General features: G+C 52.8%; 2 protein-coding genes across 6 annotated transcripts in view; both read right to left on the bottom strand.

The window, feature by feature from the left end:
- Positions 1–593: 593 nt before the first annotated feature.
- On the bottom strand, positions 594–9,298 carry TMEM214 (transmembrane protein 214). 3 transcript variants are annotated; one of them, XR_009209426.1, is made up of 18 exons: positions 9,102–9,298; positions 8,000–8,199; positions 6,987–7,137; positions 6,544–6,678; positions 6,218–6,300; positions 5,678–5,783; positions 5,484–5,565; positions 5,105–5,206; positions 4,594–4,735; positions 4,059–4,150; positions 3,764–3,812; positions 3,481–3,594; positions 3,122–3,239; positions 2,449–2,545; positions 2,091–2,259; positions 1,793–1,944; positions 1,335–1,578; positions 594–1,044 (listed from the first exon to the last, which is right to left on the bottom strand). XR_009209426.1 is itself a non-coding variant. In XM_032172477.2 (17 exons), exons 1-17 carry the CDS (start codon positions 9,244–9,246, stop codon positions 1,452–1,454), a joined length of 2,064 nt encoding a protein of 687 aa, XP_032028368.1. In that variant the 5' UTR covers positions 9,247–9,298; the 3' UTR covers positions 594–1,451. The 3 variants fall into 3 exon arrangements, 2 of the variants coding, with proteins under 2 accessions (XP_032028368.1, XP_058282835.1); XM_032172477.2 differs by having other exon boundaries at positions 594–1,578; XM_058426852.1 differs by lacking the exons at positions 594–1,044; positions 1,335–1,578; positions 1,793–1,944 and having other exon boundaries at positions 2,123–2,259; positions 2,449–2,570.
- A 5,806-nt stretch (positions 9,299–15,104) lies between these two features.
- MAPRE3 (microtubule associated protein RP/EB family member 3) overlaps positions 15,105–22,744 on the bottom strand; it is a 56,561-nt gene continuing 48,921 nt past the window's right edge. For 2 of the 3 annotated variants that reach the window (XM_032172475.2, XM_058427026.1), the window contains exons 2-7: positions 20,014–20,141; positions 18,877–19,022; positions 18,061–18,262; positions 16,570–16,724; positions 16,271–16,423; positions 15,105–16,023 (exon numbers count right to left, since the gene is read on the bottom strand). In XM_032172475.2, the coding sequence (XP_032028366.1) occupies positions 15,955–16,023; positions 16,271–16,423; positions 16,570–16,724; positions 18,061–18,262; positions 18,877–19,022; positions 20,014–20,134 (846 nt within the window). In that variant the 5' untranslated portion in view covers positions 20,135–20,141 and the 3' untranslated portion in view covers positions 15,105–15,954. The remainder of the gene's footprint in view (positions 16,024–16,270; positions 16,424–16,569; positions 16,725–18,060; positions 18,263–18,876; positions 19,023–20,013; positions 20,142–22,744) is intronic. The other variant, XM_032172476.2, reaches the window with a different exon arrangement.

Below are 22,744 nucleotides of genomic sequence, written 5' to 3'. Positions count from 1 at the left end.
GAGAGGGCAAGTGATAATTGGCCATCATACCTGCTGAGTGTCATGGGAGTTTATGAGGGAAGCTGAATCTGCCTTTGAGAACTGCTAGAGCGTCTCTCTAGTACTGCTGACTTGAAACATTCAAGGAAACAAAACTGAGAACTAAGAAACCAACAGTTATCTAACTCCTTATAGTCTCAAGTCAAAAATAAAAAGGGGCTTTGGTGATAAACCTTGGACTCATGTGTCTCTGGGAGTTCTAAATCTTTCACTCACTGCTCTATAAAATGAAGGTCCTGGCAAGGAAAGGACACCTCCTGGTCACTGGCCAAGAATTCCCCTAGGAGACGGCCCCCTGCTTTTTCAAGCGTAAAACTATCAAGGCAAATCTGGGACGTGAATCACAGTGACAAGTCAGACAGTATAATTAGGGTAGCAAGAGAAGTGTCTAGAACACCCACCAGGTCAAACTCTAGAACCATGGGTGTGGGCTTCCCCCACCAGGAGCTTAATTACAGCCAAGGCTACAGTCTTCAGGAGGGCAAGGGCCCAAGATTTTGTTATTCTGAACCATAACTAGGGGAATTTCTATATGAGGATGCAGACAAGAATGCTAGAAATCAAATCTGTGTCCTTTATTCCACCTGGTAGGGCGTACTCAAGAACCATATGCTGAGTCCTGTCTCAGGTTGATGGAGGGTTCCCTGGGCCCAAGGCACACAACTACCTGGGCTCTGCTTTCCAGATGATAGGAGGGATGGACAGTGGAGAAGCTGAGCCTTGTGACCGAGACCCCCAGCATGATGGGGAATAGAAAGTTGGAAGAAGTAGGACTACAAGGGAGGGGACGGGGGGCGGGGCTTAGAGGCATTTAGGGCAGGTTGGGCATTTTAAAGTGAGAGGCATTTCCATCCAGCTCCCCATGTCCACTGACAGCCACATTCAGGCTTCAGGTAGAGGTGAGGCTGCTGTTTCCCAATGTGGTGCTATATTCTTCTGGAAGCCCCTTTCCTTCTGCTGTGGCTAGAGCTGTGACCAAGAATGGGAACAGGAGGCTGCTAAAGTCTGGAGAAGCAGGAATCATTTGTCAGAAGAACACAGAAGCCAACTGCTGGGAGTTCTATCTTTTTAGAAATGAGCTGTTTGGGGTTTAGAAATGAGATGGAAGGAAGTGGAAGGCAGAGGGCAAGGGCGGAGTTGTTGAGAGGCTACCAGCACAAGGATGGAGGCTGGGGGCCGTGTGCAGTAGGGCCAGAAAAGTGTTCAGTGGAATTGTGGGTAGAAGGCTGAGACGCCGCTGGGCCCTGTCCCCACCAAAGATGGAAGAACTGAGGTGGAGGCAACTGGCCACTTGCCTAGGAGAGAACTCAGGCACCAAGTTAAAAAGACTCCCATGAAGAACTTCCACCTTCTACCCGCTGCAGTCTTGGATGGTCTACCCACGGAGAAATCGGTGGCCAGGGAGGCAGGGCCTACTGCTGGGATATCAGGGCAAGTGCCCAGTCCGAGAAAGCCACTGTAATGTCCTGTAGGCAAAGCCAGGTCCAGTGGACAGCCTCACTGAGCTGTGTCTTCATACAGTCCCAGGTCACCTCACCTCTGGAAGGAAAGTGGAACATTTTTGAGTATGCATGTGTGTAGCTGTGTCAACTTTCGGGGCTGAAAGCTAAGACCCACAACCCTCATCCCAGGGTGGCCAGGGATGGGAGCGAGGGGCAGGACAGTGTGGGAGACTGGATAGAGATGGCTTGTCCCTGGGGCCCGGGAATGGGGCTGCTGGGGATCCTGCCGGAGCCCTGGGCAAAAGTCTCACCTGCATGCCTCATGGCAGTGCTCCTGGGCCCAGGCCAGGGCCTCAAGCAAGAGGTGCCACAATGGCAGCAGCACATTCTGGTGGAAAAGCAAGGGCAGCTCTCTCAGATAGCGGAGTAGCTGATTCACGGAATCAGGGAGCTGGATCTGTAGCTGGACCGTGGAGAATGGATGGGGTCAGAGTATCCAGGGAACTGCATCCTGGCCCTAAAGACTCAGGCCACACAGTGCTGCTCCTTTCCCAGAATTCTGCTCCTGGGAAAGCCAGCCCCTTATTTGACTCCCTGTCTCTGACTTACCCTCTGAGAGAGGCTGGTGAGGCTGTCACCAAACCAGGCAAGGTAAGAGGCACAGTGGACAGAAAGGAAGCTGACTGTGGCATTGGTGTGAGTCCAGGCCAGCTGCAAGCTGGGCCGCACCGCAGTGAGCAGGTGGGAGCCCCAGACTGGCAGTGTCTCCTCCAGCCAGCTGTGGAAGACGGAAGTGGGGAAAGAGGGCTCTGAGTCTCCTCAGGCCCGCTTAGCTCCCAAGAAACAGCTGGGGAAAGGGAGGCCGTGGGAAAGGAGAATCACAAGTGCTTCCCACTGACTGTCACCTCCCTGACACCCAGGCCTTCTCTCTTCTGCCTCTCCTCTCCCCTCCCTGGGAGGAGCTCACCTGTAGCCTTGCAGACTGTAGGAGTAGAGCTTGGCACACGCTTGTTGGCTAGCAGGTAAGAAGCCAGATGATCGAAGCAACCGGCCAGTAAGGGAGGCTGAGTAAAGGGGGCCTCTGGTGAGCTGAGAGGTGAGAGGGGCAGGGACTGGGGAGACAGACACTACAGGGCCCAGAGCAGGCACAGCGAGGTGCTGGGCAGAGCTCTGTGTTCTCACAGGGCCACAAAGCCAGCTCCAGGCTGCTGTGGAGGGAGGCATGCAGAGCTGCCCTTCTCCTGCTGGGCCAGCTGTACAGGAATGCAGCTGCCAGGTGGAGCCTAGGCTCAGGCTTCAGGAAGCCTCAGGTTGAGGGTCTGCCCTTCTACTTACTAGCTGTGACCTAAAGCTAATTGCTACATCTTTCTGAGACCATTTCCTCAGGAGTTAAAAGGATGTAACACCTACTAAAATGATACCATGAATATGCAAGCACTTCTATACTGCAAAGTCCTAGTCCAATCTGAAATGGTAGTATCATATCTGTGGACAAAAAAATCTGTCTGTAAAGTGTTTACTCTGCAGGATTGAGAACTCGTCAGGACAAAGATGTGTGCTGCTGGGGGCGGGGTGGTGGTACTACGTGTAGCTCTGTGCCCCGCCCACGCCATCCTCCTCGCTTGCCCATTGCTGCTTACCCTGGAAGGAGCTGTGTGACCAGAGGTCATGGCACAGGAAGCCTACAGCGAAGACCAGCAGCAACAGGAGGAGCCGCGTCCAGGGCAGCTGAGGACCCTGAACCTGCTGCAACAGGCCCTGGTGGGAGGGGAGCAGGAGACAGTTGTCAGAAACAAGAGGGGCTGGTCTTTGCCTCGGAGAGCAGACCTCAAGCCAGGCATTCCCGAAAGAGCGTCAAGCCTTCACATTATCCTGGAGGCAGCGGTGGGGGGGTGCTCCACAGACAGGTGGGGCAGGAATGTGATACAGGCCCAACCCAGGTGTGCTGAGACAGAGATGTAAGATAGCGTGTGGGCTGGAGAGGACCGGGTGCCAGCACCTTGCAGGCCATGTCACAGGTGACAACATCCTGGTTGTTACCGCTGCCCTTCCTCAGCAGCTCCTGGTTGGTAAGCTTGAGGGACTGAATGGTTTCTTGCAAAGACTTCTGTACCTATGGACAAGAAAGGTCTGGCCTGTGAGGGAATCCAGAGCTTCCATCCTGCTTCATTTTCCAGGCCAACAGGGTCCCTTCTCAGGGAAGGGACAGTGGCTGAGGAGCCCCCACTCAGAACCCAGAATCCAGACAGGGCTCAACCTGTCACATCCTCCTAGCTCCTCACCTTCTTGGGAATCTGCTCCCAGGAGCTGAGCAAGTGCTCCAGCAGAAGGCTGTGGGGAAAGCACAACCCCCCAGTCAGGTGGCTCGCGCGGTCTCGCCCATCCTCCAGTCCTCCATTAGCCCTGGCTCCTTCAGGCTGAAAGACCCTCCACCTACCACCCACAGAGCAGCAGCTTCCTAGAGGCCGCTCCGGCAATGTTCCCACTCAGCCTGAGAGGGGTCAGGCCATGGGACAGTAACCCAGGCTCCCCTTCTGCTTCTAGCACAGGGACAGGCTGGCCTCCCACCCAACCTGCCTGGACTGTGACAGGTGCTTAGGGTACAACTGCCTCCAGACGCTGGCGCTGAGGGGGTCCACCGTCAGGCACTCAGTCAGGCTGCTCAGGAGCTGTATGGCACAACAGAGGGAGAGGCTGCTGGGGGCATGGGGCTGGCAGAGGGGGAGAGTGCTAAGAGATGATCCCCTTCCCGTAAGCGAGGCCACCCAGGCCGCACGTCCACCCTAAGGGGTGGAGAAACAGTGTCAAGACTCCAGAAAGCTCTCTGAGAGGCTGTAAAACAGGAGGCTGGGGCTCCTGAGCTAGAGCTTTGAGCTTAAAGATCACTATCCGCAAGAGACGGGCATCAGAAACCACCCAGACCTGAATGTGCTGTCTCTTGGGATCCATCTTCTGAGGGTGAAGCTCGAGTGAGCGGGGCAGGCAGCTGTCAACAGGGAGCTAAGGAAAAGCCTCAGAATGGGCTCTGTGAAGGCAAGGCCTTTGTCAGCAGATAGGGACCACTGCAGCTGACCCCTGGGGAAGGAGAAGAAGCCTCCCACCACATCCTCACCTCTTTCTTCATCTCAGCGGGACAGCTAGGGGTGGCTCTGGACAGGAAAGAAGGGAAGTAGGTATGCAGGGTGGAATCTGGCTTTGCTCCAAATGCCAGCACCTTCAGTCGGGGGTAGAGCTGACACAGCTGCTCCTGCAGGCTGGGTGGGGTGGGGAGGAAAGACACGCATAAGCTATAAATGGAGCTGTATGATGTGAACCTTTTGCTTGCTTCAGAGCCCATGCCTGCCTGAGGACCTTGCAATGGCTATGAATCTTTTTATTCAGAGACTCCTTGGAGATCTGTTGAAAGCCGTGGACCCTACCCCTAAGAAAATGCCCATATGCCAATCACACTCAAGGGTCCATATAATTTCAAGGGGTCACTGTTCCCTTGAAACCTACTCTTGAACTTCCAGGTTGCAAATCTCAGATCTAGGATGGCTGGGGAAGAAGAGACGGGAATATGTAGCGTGTTTCTGGTGCTGGGGGGGTCCCTTCTCAGCAGGTGTGCCCCAGAGCAGTCCTACCTGGGTGTCAGGGAGTTGTTCGGCATATAGGCAAAGTCCAGAAGTGGGAAGAAGTCCTTGGGGCCAATCATGCCGAAGCCCTTGGTAAGGTTGGGATGCATCCTGTGGGGATGAAGAAACAGGCTCGCTGGATACCACCACCCATGCCAGCTGTTTTGGCCATGACCCCAGCTAAGCCAACATCTAGGAAAAAGGGTATAAACTCTACCCCATCTGCCAGCCCTTAACTTCCTTCCTCACCATCACATTCTAAGGTGGTGGGAGAAGCTGGTCCTGATTTTCCTCATATCCATGGAGACCAAGATCATAGCCTCCCATTTTGCTAAAACAGCCACTTGGAACACCCTAAGCCTTCCCCTCCTGCCCTCCCATTACTCACAGGAGCAGCCGATCCAGGTATGTGATGGCAAAGGGAGACAGAGACTTGATGCCCAGCACAGGCAGCATGATCCCCAGCCACACTGCAGAGGTAAAGGTCAGGAGGGAAGCCTCAGGCTTGCACCTACTGGGGGCATCAAAGAGGAGTTTTCTGGCTCTGAGACCCTCCCTCTTTCTTCCCTATTTCCTTGTTACCTTTCAGTCCCTCGGTGAGGTTGGCAAAACCCGCTTGACCCAGGGCCCACATGATGGTCAGACACTTTGCTGGTCGGCTCTGGTGGGACCTCAGCAGTTCCAGGAACTGAGGAGACCGGTGGGGAAGGCAGATTGGGATAGGACAAAACACCAGGAGCACCCCCCAAAGCCAGGAGGGAAGGGAGATGTCAACTGGAAGAGGAAGGACAGGCCAAGCAAGAGTGGAGCACTATGGCCACATGGTGTAGGTTCTGTTTGTGGGCTTTGCCCATACTCTGCCATTTACTGGAAGACTGAGCCTAGGAAAGTTACCAAACTTCTCTGTGGCTCAATCTTTTCATCTATAAAAATGGGAAATAATAGCAGTATCTGGCTCCTATGTTTCCAGAGCACACACACAGGATAAGTGCTAATAGTATTACCTATTATTACTAGGCTTACAGGTCTTCCACTATCCCAAACCTGAGTCCAACAACGTAGATTCTGCCCAGCCTCCCCAGTCCTAGCTTCCTAGTGTCCCCACCATCACTGAGAGCTCACCTTGCCTAGGTTTGTGGTGGCAATCTTGGGCTTGTCTTGCAGGATGGCCTGGATACAGATGCGGTAACCATGTAGTGACTCCCCTGAAGAGATACACATTCTCACACCTACTCACATTACTTGGCATCCCAAACCTGAAATCTCCCATTTGTCAGTGGTGAGCCCAGGCCCCAGGTCCACTGACTCCTAACTTCCTCCACACTTTCCAAAAACAGTGTCAAGGTTAGCACATTTCTCTACTGGAAACAGAACCACTGAGTGGTACTGAAAGCAGGAAAAAAAGGAGGAGGCTCCCAAGATGGTCATCCCTCCCGTGCCCCTTTCACCTGTTGTCTTATCCAGCTCTTGCAGCATGGTGAACAGACAGTGGTCAAAAAAGAGCTCCAGAGACCCTGCTGCCTTCGCCAGCAGCCCTCGGATGATCCCACGCAGCTCCCGGCTCACCAGGCTGTAGGGATAATCTAAGGCCCATAGGACTCAATGTGAGTGCTAGGACCAGACACCCATCAGCTCTGAGAACTGTGGTGCTCTCCCTGAGAATGGTGAGTGGAGGCAAAGGTCCCTGCACTGAGGCTGGGATCCTTCCTCTGATGAGGCCCAGAGGGAGGATCACAGAATGAAGCCCAGAAACATTCACAGTCACGATGATTTGAGACCAGCCCAAATCACCCATGGAAATCAGGATAGTGTAGGGCACTGGGATCTGTTATACCACCCTTTTTGAATTTCTTTGAACTTGTCTGAGCTTGAGGAAGCTGGAAGGACTTACCATGAGTATGCTGGCTCAGCGTGGGTTCACTTAGAGGAGCTTGTAGCTTGTAGTTGAGATAGCTGGCCAGGTCCTTCAACCATATGGATGGGTTTCCAGAGAACACACTCTGGCTCTTGTCCAGTTCCTTCTGCAGGTCTGCCACATCCAGCTGCCAGGGACAATCCCCCAACCCCCCACCATGGCGAGTTGTGAGTGAGGGAGTAAAGAAATGGGGTAGGGGTGGGAAAATGGTTGAACTAGGTGGCAGTAGGAAGAAGGGTTTCCATTTTTAAGCATAAGAACATGGAATGCTGCAATTCTGCTGTACCCACATGTTTAACAATAGAACAGGACAGCTGAAAATGCTGATCTCAAGGCCCTATCCTCTCAGGCCCTCCACATGTTCAAGAGGAGAAACAGCGGGCCAGGCGCGGTGGCTCACGCCTGTAATCCCAGTACTTTGGGAGGCTAAGGTGGGCAGATCACCTGAGGTCAGGAGTTCAAGACCAGCCTGGCCAACATAGTGAAACCTTGTCTCAACTAAAAATACAAAAAATTAGCCAGGCATGGTTGCAGACGCCTGTAATCCCAGCTACTTGGGAGGCTGAGGCAGGAGACAGAGGTTGCAGTGAGCTGAGATCACGCCACTGCACACCAGCCTGGGTGACAGAGGGAGACTCTATCTCAAAAAAAAAAAAAGGAAAACAGAGGACAAGATAGAAAATGAAAGATCAGTATTTCCGTAGGACAGAGAATCATAACCAGTTTCTCCATCTCCTCCCTAGTGTTCCTGGGTCTTCAAGGCTTTCCTCTTACCAATCCATGTTTCCCTATAAATTTTCCATTTCCTTTCTATTCTAAGTGCAGGCATTCTGTTCCCCTGGGGTTTCTATCTTTTCCTGAACTCCTCTCAACCTTAAAGTGTTTCAAATCCCATAGGATCTCAGCTGCCCATCCATCTCCCCCTCCTCTCATCTTCTCTAAATCTCAAGCCCCCATTCTTTCTGCGTCTCATATCTAGGCACACTCACAGCTTTCAGTGCTTCCTCCAGGCTGCGGAAGCGGCCCTGCTTCTGGTTTTGGTTGGGAGGAGTTGCCACCTTCTTTGGCTGCTTCTTGTTCCCTGGTTTCTTAGGCTCCACAGCAGGGGGTGGGACCTGCTCCTTATTCTGCCGCTTCATGATATTCTCAAAGCCCCTCTCATAAAGGGTGCTTGTGGTCTGGATTGCAGCTGGGGTGAAGGTAGGTAGAGAAAGGAAGGCCACCCTTGAGTCCCCAAGGCCTCAACTATCAGTGGTCCCTTTCCCCACACTGCCACCTAATTCATCTCCAGGGAAGAGCCTGTCTCAAAGCCCCTTCCTCTTGGACTGCTTAAGGAGCAGGGCAGGGTGTTCTCCTGGTAGCTTCTTTCATTACAGCTCTTGAGTCTATGGGCTCTTTCATAAAGATGGGGCAGTTCTTTATTAGACAAATCAGAGTATGTAGGAACAGGCAGAGAGGTTGGATATAGAGGTTTGCCTTATTCAGTGAGTGGCTACTAGTCTGGGAAGACAGGCTTTTTCCATCTTGGTCCTACCCTAACGCCTCTTGGTTCCGACATGACAAGTCTATAATCAACAAGTGGCAATCTTTCTCCACTCCTCAGTGGAAGAACCAGGTGTCACTTATAATTCCTGGTGAGTGTTGAGTGTGTGGCGGTCATTTCTCCCACTGCTGGGCCTCCTGTCCCTTCCTCCATGACCTGCTGGTTACTTAAAGAGGGGGCACCGTGTATAATGATCCACATTGCCTCTTCCCAGCTCTGACACCTGCCCAGAGAGACCAGCTAGGGCCCTGGGCAGCTGGGAGAGAGTGTGTGCAGTGAACTGAGAGTCTGAGGACCGGAATCCTAGCCCCTCTGACACATGACCCTGGCCAAGGTGTCCAACTTCACTGGGTCTCAGTTTACTCATCTGGGGGGTGAGGACCGCAACCTTCCCTGGAGCTGTCTGCCTCCCGTGAGGCTCCAAAGAGACAACGCAAGCGTGGCGCTCGGGGATGTGCCTGCGAGCTCGTGCCCAGGTTCTGGGAGCGGCTCGCTGCGACCCTGCCGGACAGGCCCGGGGTAGGCGGCGGGGCAGGGCGGGTACTCACTGGTCAGGTCGTATTTCCACACTCCGTTTGCTTCCCCGAGCGCCCGGCGGTTCCCGCCGCCGCCTCGGCCGCCGGCGCCGGCCCCAGGCCGCCGACCCTTCTTCACTACCTCCCAGCGACCCAAGCCCGCCGTCTTGGCCGCCATGGCTCGCAGCCCTCCCTCCTCGGCCACTTCCCCGGCTTTCCGGTCCGGCGCGGGCGCGCCGCACTCTGCCACGTCTGCTCGCAGGACCGCGCGCCCGGCGCCCGGCGCCCGTCGCAAGGCGGCCTGGGACTTGTAGTCCCTCTCCTGGCCCCGGCTCTCCTGGGCGAGGAGCATTGGGAAGAGGCTTCCGCGGCAGCCTGCGGCCCCCGCCCAGCCGAAGAGGCCCGGAGGAGAGGAGATTCGCTTTTGAGAACGTTCATTGAGCGCCGAAGTGAAGGCCACGGCATTGAGAGACTTGGTAGAACTGTTTCTGTTTTTCTTTCCTTTATTGATCAATTGATTGATTGATTGATTGACAGGGCCGCGCTCTGTCGCCCAGACTGGAGTGCAGTAGCGCGATCTCAGCTCACTGTAACTTCCGCCACCCAGGTTCAAGCGACTCTCGTGCCTCAGCCTCCCGAGTAGCTGGGACTACAGGCTCCCGCTGCCACGCCCAGCTAATTTTTGTATTTTTAGTAGAGACGGGGTTTCGCCATGTTGGCTAGGCTGGTCTCGAACTCCTGACCTAAAGTGACCCCCCCCCCCACACACACACACCCACCCCTCGGCTTCCCAAAGTGCTGGGATTACAGGCGTGAGCCGCGGCGCCCGGCCACTGTTTTTCTTTCCTTTCCCGTAGAGCTGGAAGGATGGAAGGGAAGTAGTGCTCCTCATCTCTAGGGAGAGTTTGAAGATTAAATGCTTCCTTCCTTCTAGGAAAGTGCTGGCTTTACCGTTGCTAGTGATTAAACCTCGGATTTAATGGGCTATACAAATCTATTGCCAAAGAACAAGGAAGAGAATGGGGGCTTGAGGAAAGGGCAGAGTGTTGGGGAGCTGGGGTAGGAGGTGGAGAATGGAGAATAATTTTTTTTTTTTTTTTTTTTGAGACAGGATCTTGCTTTGTCGCCCAGGCTGGAGTTCAGTGGCGCGATCACGACTCACTGCAGCCTCAACTTCCAGGGCTCAGGTGATCCCCCACCACGGATCACCTGACCCGCCACCATGCCCGGCTAATCTTTGGTATTTTTTGTAGAGACGGAGTTTTGCTGCGTTGCCCAGGCTTGTCTCAAACTCCTGGGCTCAGTGATCCACCCTCTTCAGCCTCCCAAAGTGCTGGGATTACAGTGCTCCCGGCCTCCAAGTTCTTCTCATGCGAGGCTGAGAAATGTCGGGGGGTCTGGGACAGCCAGGGCCGGGTTTCCCCTTCCAGGCAATGGGAAAGAACAGGCTCTGCCTCCCACCACAAGAGTCAATCCCAAGTTCCAGATGTGTCAGGGAAGCGATGGAGAGCCCCAGACTTGAGGCATCTGCAGACAGGTTCCTGCTCAGACATCCACATGGAGGGTGTTAGTATCCTGGGAGCCTTCAGAACCTCGAAGCATGCCAGCAGAGGAGAATGAGAAAAGATAAGAGCAAAGTGACTTGTCACAATTAAGGAAATGTGCTATTTCATGTACAACTGTGTGTGAGGGTGAGATTCCTATCTGCCGTACTGAGGTATTATGGTAAGAACGATGAGAGTCCAAATTCCTACAGGATGAACAGCTGAGGGAGCGATGCATTCCTTAGGAAGGAGATTAGCTTCCCAAAGGAGACGGCAGCTGAGATGGGTTCTGAGAGATAGAATTTTCATTGGTTCCCCGGGCGCCGTGGCTCACGCCTGTAATCCCAGCACTTCGGGAGGCCGAGGTGGGTATCACCTGAGGTCAGGAGTTCGAAACCAGCCAGGCCAACATGGTGAAACCCCATCTCTACTAAAAATACAAAAAAGTAGCCGGGTATGATGGCACAGGTCTATAATCTCAGCTACTTGGGAGGCTGAGGCAGGAGAATCGCTTGAACCTTGGAGGCGGAGGTTGCAGTGAGCCGAGATTGTGCCACTGCACTCCCACCTGGGCAACAAGAGCTAAACTCCGTCTCAAAAAAAACAAAAAACAGAAACAAAAACAACAACAACAACAAAAAACAAAATTGAATTTTCACTGGCTGAGGATTAGGGTGGGTGGAGAGAAAATGCCAGTTGTGTGGATCTGTTGATGTAAAACAAAGGCTTAGAGGGTGGTAAACTGGAAGCAGTTCAATGGGACAGTGCTTGATGGGACTTTGGAGGTGATGAGGTTTGATATAGTTTGGATTTTTGTCCCTGCCCAAATCTCATGTTGAATTGTAATCCCCAGTGCTGGCAGTTGGGCCTGGTGGGAAGTGTTTGGATCATGGTGGTGGATCCTAGTTCTTATGAGATCTGGTCATTTAAAAGTGTGTGGCACCTCCCCACCACCTCTCTCTTTCTCTCGATCGCTTGCTTGCTCGCTCCTGCTTTTACCATGTGATGTGCCTGCTCCCCCTTTGCCTTCCGCCACGATTGTAAGCTTCTTGAGTCTTCCCTAGAAGCAGATGTCAGCATTATGCTTCCTATACAGTCTGCAGAACTGTGAGCCAATTAAACTTCTTTTCTTATAAATTACCCAGTCTAGATGTTTCTTTATAGCAATGCAACAATAGCCTCATATGAGTTTGGAAAGGGATCTGAGCCCATATGCCAAGGAACTTGCCTGCCAAATCTGGACTTGATCCTTCAGGCCCTGGGAGACCAGTGAGAGGGTGGCATAATCCACTCTTTTGGAAGGGTAAATGTGGCTATGTTTACTACACACAAGTGTTGGTAGGGGAAGGCAGGGGGTGGAAGATGAGCATATCTTGCTGCCTCCTTCTACCTGTCCTCCAGCCTCTTTAGGCCTGACCATGGCTGACTTTGCATCAGGTAGCTCTGAGATACAGTGCCTTTGCCAAGGACCATATTTGAGCTGATCATTAATCAATTCATTTTGCAGATCGTTGGTTTAGGTGTACTCAGGAGACCAACAACGATACCTTCTCTTTGTTCGACCCCTCCTGTGTCACATGTGTGATCACAGAAGAGACCATGTTTTTGGAAGAGAAACAGAATTGGCTTTCCATTGAGGCAAATGAGGGGGCTGCCCCATGGTGGAGACACGCAGGAGGGTGGGAGAGGGACTCTATCTTTCATTGGAATAGTCTGGTAAGTTACCAGTTCTAACTTGGCATCTAGGACATATAAATCATGCGTTTACTTATCCAGCAACCTTTTCTAAGCACCTTCTCTGTGTCAGCCCTGTGCTAGGTGGAGCTGGAAGATATAGCTCACTTGCTTGTAAGGAACTTGAAGGCTGTGTGGGAGACAAATGTATAAACAGAAAATTACAGTTCACCATCTTATGTTCCAGAGGAAAGAAGCACTTAGTATGAGGTACCAGGAAGAGGTGGGGAGAAGGGAGTGGCTTTACATCCTTAAGCTCTGGGTGTTTGAAGAGCAGCCTTAGACACTAGCCATGGAGGTGGGCTTGGGTAGGCCCTGCCACGGGGTTTGAAGACCCAAAAGATGTTGGGTCAAGGAGGACATGGGTGTCTAGTGTAGGAGCAAGCAGAAGGGTGAGCTCACTGAAGCACTGTTTTACCCACTGTACTACGTTTCTATTGCTGCTAAAACAAATTGCCACAAACTTAGTGGCTTAAAACAAGTGCGTTATCTTCCAGTTCTGGAGGGCAGGAGTCTTAACTCAGGTCTCCCTGGGCTAGAATCGAGGTGTCAGCAGGACTGGGTTCCTTTCTGGAGGCTTTGGGGGAGCATCCATTTCCTCGCCTTGCCCAGCTTCTAGAGGCCATCAGCATTCCCAAGTTCATGGCTCCCTTCTGTCTTCAAAGCCAACAACAGTGCATGAGTCACTCTCACATTGTATCACTTTGACCTCTTCCTTTATTTTTTTGAGACAGGATCTTGCTCTGTTGCCCAGGCTGAAGTGCAGTGACATGATTATGGCTCACTGCACCCTTGACCTCCAGGGCTCAAATGATCCTTCCATCTCAGCCTCCCAAGTAGCTGGGACTACAGGCATATAGTACCATGCTCGGCTAATTTTTCTATTTTTTGTAAAGATGGGGTCTCGCTGTTGTCCAGGTTGGTCTCCAACTCCTGTGTTCAAGTGATCCTCCTGCCTTGGCCTCCCAAAATGCTGGGATTACAGACATGAGCCACCACAGCCTGCCCACTCTGACCCTTTCTGCCTCCTACTTCCACTCTTACAAATGTTTGTGATGACATTGGACCCACCTGGATAAACCAGGACACTCTCCCTGTTTTAAGGTCAGCAGATTAGCTTCCTGAATTCCATCGGCAACTTTTTCCTTTTTCTTTTTTTTTCTTTTTTTCCTTTTTTTTTTTGAGACAGGGTTTCACTCTGTTGCCCAGGCTGGAGAGCAGTGGAGCAATCATGGCTCACTGCAGCCTTAACAACAACTGGGCTCAAGTGATCCTCCTGCTTCAGCCGCCTGAGTAGCTGGGACTACAGGCACATGCCACAACGCCCTTCAAATTTTATTTTTTGTAGAGATAGTGTTTCCCTATGTTGCTCAGGGAAGTCTTGAACTTCTGGGCTCAAGCGATCCTCCTGCTTTGGCCTCCAAAAGTGCTGAGATTACAGGCGTGAGCCACCGCGCCTGGCCCACAGGCAGCCTTAATTCCCTTTTGCCATGTAACCCACATATTCACAGCTTCTGGGGATTGTGACGTGGACATTGGGGGAGGCACTGTTCTGCCTCTCACGCCCACTTTACCTTCAGGGTGAGGTCTCGGCCTGGCCTATCCTTTCACAGTATCTACGTGTAATCATGGGGAAAAGCCTTTAAAAATTAGGCAAGGGAATTAAAATCATCACGATAAGTAAAATCAGGCAAGGAACTTGCTGGAGGAGAACAGAGATAGAATAAGGCAGAAGTGCCTATGTATGTGGGGGTGGGAGTCAAGGGGTGGTGGAGGTGATTGAGGAATAAACAGATATGAATTGCTTATTTAAGGCTTGAACCTGGTGTCATGAGAGAAATGGTGGTGGTCTCAAAAGGGGCCATGGGGTGGGACCACAGAAGAGACACGGCCCCACCTGCATGTTGACCATACTCAGGGTGGTGAGGAAACCAGCGCTGTCCTGCAGCTGGAGGAACCTCAGTGGTCTTTGGGGAATGAGCCCTGAACCTCAAGTCAAGAAGTGTGAGTTCTAGTCCAGGTTTCAGCCACGGTGAGTGAGTCATGCACGTGGGCCTGTAACCCCTCATCAGTAAACCGGGGGCTGGTCTAGATGACCCCAAGGCTCTCACATTCATTTCCGCACTCTTGGTCTCTGCTGGGCTTCTGGGACATCGGTTAGTATGGCCTTTTGTTAGGCACATGCCAGGACTGGGGCTGTGCAGATGATGTGGAAGGGTTCCTGTCTCCCTGTTCCCACTGAAGCCTGCTCTACAGAAGGAACCCCTTGGACGTTGCTGTCCTGAGCTTCAGCACTCAGAACTGCTTGCTCTTTGTGGCCATCCCAGCTCTGTCACGTGAGCCCCTGTCCCCAGCTGAATCACTATGGTTAGGTGTATGAGCTTTGACAACAGGTGGGGGATGACCTGTAGTCCCCCTGACCCAAAGGAGACTGAAACGAAGCACCTCTTGGCCAGGCCACCACGGTGCCCCACAGCCACTTCACCAGCTGTCGCTTGTCATGGCCATGGGCCCAGACCTAGTTCTTCCTCAGTGATGGGGGGTTGGGGCCCCTGCCTGCCCTCAGAGCCCTACCACCAGTGTTGGGCATTGGGGCTAGGCTGGAGCTGGGCTCTGAGCCCAGAGCTGGTGGTGGTTTCCAGGCCTGTGGGAGGGTGACAGTGAGGCTGTGCTGCAGCTGTCACCTCCGGAGAGGGCGGTGCATGGGAGGTGGAAAGCACTGGACCTGGACTGTGGCTCAGTTGAGGGACACATGGCATGGACTTTTACCACACAAGTTTATTTAAATAAAAGTGAACACATATGCAGGCTGGTGCCCGAGGGGCAGGGGGTGGGGAGGGCAGGTGGGAAGCAGACAGACAATGGGGTCCAGGCAGAGTTTGTGTGGTGAACCAGGCTGCTGGAGGGAGTGGCTGGGGGCCTCAGGGCAGTGCTGGGATTCAGTGCTGGGGCAGGGGGCCTTGGGTGGGTGAGCCTGGTGCCAGGAGGTCATTTCCATCCCTCACATGCCCCCCTCCCTCTCCCTGACCCCCTGGGCCTACAGCACTACCTCCTCAGCCCCCTCTGCCTCTCCTGACATCAGCCTTCCCCTTAGTTACTGAGAAGCCAAAAGACAAAATAAATTAGAATGGGTAAGTCCTACCCCAGCCCCCAGCCATGGGGAAGGGAAGCCAAGCCAGGCACACTGCCCCGGAGCCCGTGCTGTCAGCTCTGGAAAAGAACAGGTAAAGTGCAAGGAGAATCCAGTAAGTAAAAATATACCAATGACTTTGTCAAATACACAGCTGCTGGCTGTCAGGAGCAGGTGGCTGGCTGGGGCGGGTGGCAGCAGCACCCTGGGAGGTGTTGGGCGACACAGCAGAGAGACAACGGAAATAAATAGGGTGGGTGTGGACAGGGGTCCTGCCAACTGGGCCAGCGCCACCCAGGACGGGCTTCTGCCTGCTTTCCGGCCCCAGGCCCCCAAGCCCCGCTCGCCTGGCTCCCCAGTGCTGCGGCACTGACACAAAGCACCTGGCCGACCGTGTTAGGAAAGGACTATAATGTGGGAGTGGAGCAGGGAGGGAGGCACAGGGAAGCCGTGCAGTCAGCCAGGGCAGCGGCCGCCCTCAGTACTCGTCCTGGTCTTCTTGTTGATGCTCTTCAATCTCATCGTCCTCAGGGGGTGCGAATCCTTCCTGGAGGGTGGGAGAGAGAGGAAAGTGGTGGGCCAGGCAGGCCAGACAGGGCTTCTCAGGTTCTGTAAGCAGCTGAAGAGCAAGGGGTCAGGAGCCCGGGAGCCCTGCTAATGGGTGACCCTAGGCTAGTGACTTCACCTCTCTCTCATCAGTAAATGTTCTCCATGGTCCCTTCTGGCCCTATCACACTTCTGGTCTTAGGGCCAGGCCAGACTGGGGAGGGCCCAGTGGGCCTGGGAGTGCTCACCTCCGTGGCATAGAGGATGCCAATGATGCCTGAGATAACAGGGCTGTTTTCACTTTCATGCTCCTGGCAGATGAGCTCGATGTCACGAAGTTTGCTGAAGTAGAAGTCACGTTCCTTCTCCAGCCCATCCACTGTCAGCTTCAAGTCCACCAGCTGCTTGGGGACAAAGTGATGTTCAAGCCAGAGGTCCCCAACTCAGGCTCCCCTGCCTGCCCTCCTCTTGTTTGTCCCTGCAGACACCCCAAGGGCCTGGCTTTGGTGACAGGGCTATCTCAGCTACCCTTACCCATCCCACTCACCTGTTGGTTGAGTTCAAGAATTTGGGCATCAGTCTCATGGCCGCCATTTCGGGCTGATGGAGGATTCTTCCGGAGAATGCAGGGGGGGGCCACATTGCTCAGCCGGCCAGAGGTCTGCATGTTTTTTGGGCCTGTGGGGGACGTCCTCTGTGGAACTGCCCAGAGGAAAAGAGTCAGGTGAGTTCATGTGAGCCCACAGCACACGTGGCAGGAGACAGCCTGGGGTGAGGACTGCGGGGGCAGGCCCATGCGACAGGCAGGCACTCTCACCCCTCTGCCCCCACCCCAGGAAGGGCATCTACAGCTAGGCCCCGAGCCTTGGCCACATGGACACTCCAGCAGCTGGGCAGCCCTTTGGCAAGCCCGGGAGAGCAGAAACTATAGGGAACTAAACAAGGCGTGAGGTGTTGGGGCAGGGAGAGAGCTGGCCTGAGGGATAGAGGAGAGAAATTAGGACAGCAAATTTGGGGAAGTGGAGTTGGAAGGGTGTGGGGCCCTCTCGTACTGATAGCTAGAGGAAAGGCAGCTGGCACAGGGTCTTTCCTAACAGAAGCCCCAGCCCAAAGCCATCGTCCCTGGGTGGCTGTCCCTCCAGGGGCCCTGTGTCAGGATGGGCTCTTTTGCCCTCTGCTGGGCTGGACCAGGTATCTGCACAGTGGTGGCCAAATCAGGGACCCCAGCTCCTCCCCAGCGCAGCCAGCATGCCGTGGCCACTTGCTCACTAGCGACTGCACCTCCCTAGACAGAGCGGGCTGCTTCTAGTGCAAAGCAAGCAGGCGGGCGAGTGGGGCAGGCCCAGGCAGAACAGCAGTGCAGACAGAGGAGGTGGCTCTGCTATGACGGGGTCCGACGCGGGCTGGGGCTGCTCCTCTCCCTTCCCCTCCCAACGCTGCTGCTTCCCAAAGGCCCTATTGCTTCTCTCCCTTCCCCTCCCAACGCTGCTGCTTCCCAAAGGCCCTATTGCTTCTCTCCCTTCCCCTCCAGGACCCAGACAAAGCCTCGTTTCTAGAGACTCATCTTTTGAGGACTTAGGACTATTGGGCCTTTGGAGTGGGGAAAGGTGTGATCCAGCTTGGCAACTCCTGCCCCTGGCCATCCAGGGGGCAGGGGGCAAGAAGGGGCTGTGGTGCTGGCACCAGGCTCTTGGTCTGGATGCACCTGGACGGAGAAACTAAGCCACCTTGCTGCCCCATCATCTTGAGGCAAACAAGTTAGCTCGTGCTATGAAACAAAGTGCCTTGGGCCTCCTACCCCAGCTGCCACCATGGCTGGTGCTGGTGGCTCTCCTCTTAGAGCAATTTGTGGAGCTCTCTCACCCACTACTTTCACTCCCCCTGGTCTAAGGGGCCAGCAGGCGGCGTCATCCGAACTCCGTGATAACAAGTCTCCTCCAGGCTGGCAGGGCCGGGCCGTGGCCCAGGGGGCACTCCTGGCTGTAGAGGCCTGCTGGCCCGGCCCCCCACGCTCCCTCCCCCGGCTCGGGCACGTTACCTGCTGTGCCAATGAGTTTCTTGGATTTGTTGAAGATCTGATCACCTGGGTTAGGAGGTGGCGCTACGTCCTGGCCCTGCCGCGCCAGCAGAGGGTTGTAATCCTTTCCATCATAGTTTGCGTCAAAGAATTTCTTAAACCACTGAATAAACTCAAAATTATCTTGGAATTTTCCTTTCACTAATTTCTCTACAGGAATGATCTGAAATAGACCACATAAGCAGAGTACTTTAGCCACCTGCTGCTGTAGGGCCGCCTTCCTCTGCTGAGGGCCACTGCTCTCAGGAAAGCCAGCCCCTGGGCTGCAGCGTCCTCCACCTTCTCCACTTGCCCCCCTCCCACGGCACCAGAGCAGACAGGTAGGCTGGTAAGCCCTAGTGTCAGATCCAGAGGCATCCCTCCTCTACAGGCACCGTGTGGAAGAACTGTGTGGGGAGGCGTCCCTTGGCTCTACTGCCTGCGTGTGGGCTGGGGGTCTGCAGCCACCGAGGCAGGAGAGTGAGCAGAGATACTTTCTTGGGCCCTACAGAGACAGAGAGAGGTGGAACTTCACAGGAGCGGTACACAGAGCTCAGTGTTGGGGTGGGCAGGGTACAGAGAGGAGGAAGGGAAAGGAATGTTGTCATGATGGGATGGCAAGTGTTGTGGGCTTTTCCATTGTGCCTCGAGCGGGGGGAAAATTCCCTCTGGAGAGTCGGGAGGTGGAGGGAGGCGTGAGCACTGGAATGACCCCAGCAGCCCCAGTTGCTGGGCTGATGGGTCCTCTTCCCCAGGGTCACACTGCTCCTCAGGGCACCCCGGAGCACAGGCACCTACTTTGTCAACGCCCATCTTCTTGAAAGCTGCTTGCAGCACCTTGAAGTTGTGGATGTATTCATGCTCTAGTTTGGCCTGGAACTTCACTTTCCTCAAGTGCACACAGCCAGGGAAGAGCATGTCCATGAACTGGCAGTAGGCTGCCCCTGTGGAGAAGGACGGCTGGCTGAAGGGTCTTGCTGCTCTCCTTCTGTGGGCTCCTCTCTCTCACTTCCCCAAACCCTGTCTCTTCTTCTCTCTCCTTGTTCTGGGGCTGGGGCCAGTCCTACTTTCAGGATAGACATGGCCAGAATCCCCCCAGCTTTCCACGAATAACAGCAATGACTATTTATGGATGCGTATTATGTACCAGCACCACACCAAACACTGCATGTAGGTAGGGCAATCCCAACAGGAACTCTAGTTAGTTGGTGATATTATCTCCATCTTATGGATGGGAAAACTGAGGCCTAGGGCAGTATAGTGACTTGCCCAAGGTTGCACCACCAGAAGAAGAGCTGAGAGCTGGACCCAGAGAGGTGTGGTCAGACCTGTGGCTCTGCTGCCATCCTGGCTCTCAGCTCCCCACTCCTCCTTTCCCTGCAGTCCTTCACCGTGCCTCTCCTGCTCTTCTCTTTCCCTGCTTCCATTTCTTGACTTCAGCTCCAGACAGTCTACTAGTTCAGGGCCTTCAGCTCTCCTCCTTAATCTAATCACAAGCTACAGCCATGGGCTGCATAACGATGGTTTGGTCAACGATGAACCACATATATGATGGTGGTCCCATAGGATTACAATAGCATGTTTTTATTTTATTATCACCTTTTCTATGTTTAGGTATATTTAGATGTGCAAATACTTACCATGTGTTAAAACTGTCTGCAGTATTTAGTACAGAAACATGCTGTCCATGTTTTTAGCTAGGAGTAGTAGGCTATACCATATAGCCGAGGTGTGTAGTAGGCTACACCATCCAGGTTTGTGTAAATACACTGTGATGTTCACACAACAACAGCATTGCCTAAGGATGCATTTCTGTGGGCACATCAGTCATTCAGCCATGCATGACTGTATATTCCCTGCTGTGGCTGCTCTGCCTTCGGACCTTTCTTTCCTTTCCTTCCAGCAGAGCCACTTCCCATATTCCCAGCCTCCTACCTGAACAGAGCTGTTCTATCTTGGTATAGTTGAGGTGCAGGGAGTCGTTGACCCATGCAAGCATATCATGGCGACTCAGATTTTCACTGGTCACAGATGTGGAGTACACATTGACGGCCATACCCCAGCTGGAAAGCAAGAAGAAAGGTGAGGTCAGCACTGGGTCCTCATGCAGCTCCTTAGCTGTCAGGAGAGAGGGGCTGTATGATACTGGGAAGTAAGAAACATTCCCTCCAGATTGGCCTCGCAGTTTACCCCCAGAGGGAGGGTCTTTATTCCTTAGACATTTCATGAGCATCTACTATATGCTAGACGTGCGCTAGGAGCCAGTAATTCCAAGTTAATTAAGATAAGGCCTCTGCCTTGAGGCATTTACAGACAGGCAGATCCCCTCAGTAGGGAGTGATGGGGCAGTGAAACAGGCACATAAATGTTCAGGGACAGCACAAAGAAGGGTGTGAGCGCATCTGCTGGGCAGGGTCAGCGAAGGCTTCAGAGCAGAGATGTTGGAGCCTGAAAAGAATAGGAATTTTCCAGACATAAAAAGGAATGGGTAGAAGGCATTTCAGGCACAGGGACTAGCAAGAACAAAGGCAGAGCTTATTCCGGGCACTCTGAGTCATGGAGCAGGCCTAGGGAGCAGATTTTTCTGTTGGGGTGTGGCACAATGAGGTTGGCACGGACAGGTTGCCAGGCCCTTGTTTACCAGAAGGAGGAATCTGGACTTTCTATTTGGATGACGGGAAGCCATTAGAGGGTTTTAAGCGACAGTGACCTGACCAGATTTGTGTTTTAGAAAGCCAGCTAACCTTTGCCTCTGCTCTGACTTCAGACTCCATATTCCTGTGGCTGATGCAGAGGCATCTAAATTCTGCTTGTCCACAACCTTCCCTTAGAATATGCTTCTGGCTCCTGTATTCATTATCCCAGTGAATGTCACCATCAGCAATTAATCACCACCTTAGAAACCTGCGGGGTCATCCCAGACAGCTTACTCTCCCTCATGCACCTATCAAGTCATTCCTCAAGTCCTGGAACCCCACCTCCTCAATCCGCCCTGTTCTGCTTACCCTCAGGATTTATGCATACTGTTGTCCCTTGGTATTCATGAGGGAATTTGTTCCAGAACATCTCCCCATACCAAAGTCAATGCACAGTCAAGTCCCTTATATAAAATGATGTAGTATTTACAGTTAACCCACACACATCCTCCTGTATGATTTAAATCATCTCTAGATTACTTATAATACCTACTACCATGTCCCTTCGATGTAAATAGTTGTTATACTGTATTGTTTAGGAAATTGTGACATGAAAAAAAAGTCTGTAGGCAATGCAACAATCCTTTTTTTTTCCTGAATATTTTTGATCGGTATTTGATTGAATCCACAGATGTGGAACCCAGGGATGTGGTGGGCTGACTGTATTTTCTCTCTAGCCCAGGCTAGCAGGAGCCTCCTAAAAGGCCTTCTAGCCTCCAGTCTCTCCCTCCTCCTAATCCATCCTTAACACTGCTGTCGTCAGAATCTACCTAAAAGCAGGCCTGGCCATCACCCTCCCCCACTTCAAGTCCTTTCAGCCAGCAGTCATAAAAGAGACACTCCTTGGCCGAATTTGCCTTGCAGACTTAAACTGTTTAGCACTCATAGTGTTGGAAACAGTTTTGAATTAGTGCCCAATATTTTAAAGTTGAGATGTTCAACAACTTGGGATTTCTGGCTTCTTTTGGCCACTCTGACCCTGTGCTCCCACACTGAAACCAGCAGTTGGAGTGGAGCCAGCAGTGAGCCTCCTTCCCACCCCACAGAGGCCAAGGGTCAGCTGCTGCTGCTAACTGACTTGAGCTGTTAAGAAAAACACATATTTCTTGTAACCAGGTCTTTATCAGAAATGGAGAAACAAGATAGGTCAAAAGGACTGTGTTTTCCGAGAATTGTGAGGACATGTGTTTCCGGAGTGAGTGAAGAATATTTCTCCAGGTTTAATACGTAAGGTGTCTCTGTGAAATAAGATACATCTTATACACCTTATATTCTTACAGAAAGAATATTTCCCTGCCTGTCGCAGGCGTCTGCTGTTATCATGTGACTCCTCCTGACCACTTATCAAACTCATAAGGGGACCCCACCTCTTCAGCCTTATCTCCCACTTTGATTCCCCAGTTAGGAGCCATAGGCAGCTTCCTACTCACTCTCTGTCTGGAATGCTGTCCCCACCCCAAAGTTCATTCATTCTCTGCTCCATGGTTCTCAACTGTGGCCCCAGACCTGCAGCATTGGGACTATATGGGGATCAGCTGGTTAGAAATTCCAATTCTCTTGTCCTCCCCCAGACCTAACTAATGAGAAACTGCCTTTGACCAAGATGCCCGGAGGATCTGCAGGCACAGTCCTGTTTGAGTAGTACTGCTTTAGACAGGGAGGCTCAGCAAGGCATCTGCAGAGCTGTGTGCCCCTTATGTTCCCACCCCTGACCCCAAGCACATAGGACGGAGCATGTTTAACTTAAACGAATGCTTTGAAGAAAAATCATGAGAGAAAACCCTCTTCTTTATTTCTATTTCTTCCTCCTTTGAAAAATAAACCTTGTCCTTTGTTGCCCAGGCAAAGGGAGGCCAGGTGGGGCCAAAAAGCCAAGAGAAACAGAAATGAATTATTGTCTTGGGAGCTCCTAAAGACTCAAGACCTGGCAATTTCAGAGCTTTCCAAGGGTAATGTTGACTGCACTTGAG

This window comes from Hylobates moloch, unplaced genomic scaffold (genome assembly GCF_009828535.3).
Source record: "Hylobates moloch isolate HMO894 unplaced genomic scaffold, HMol_V3 SCAFFOLD_13, whole genome shotgun sequence".
NCBI classification, from domain to species: Eukaryota; Metazoa; Chordata; class Mammalia; order Primates; family Hylobatidae; genus Hylobates; species Hylobates moloch.
This window is presented reverse-complemented; position numbering and strand designations above follow the sequence as displayed.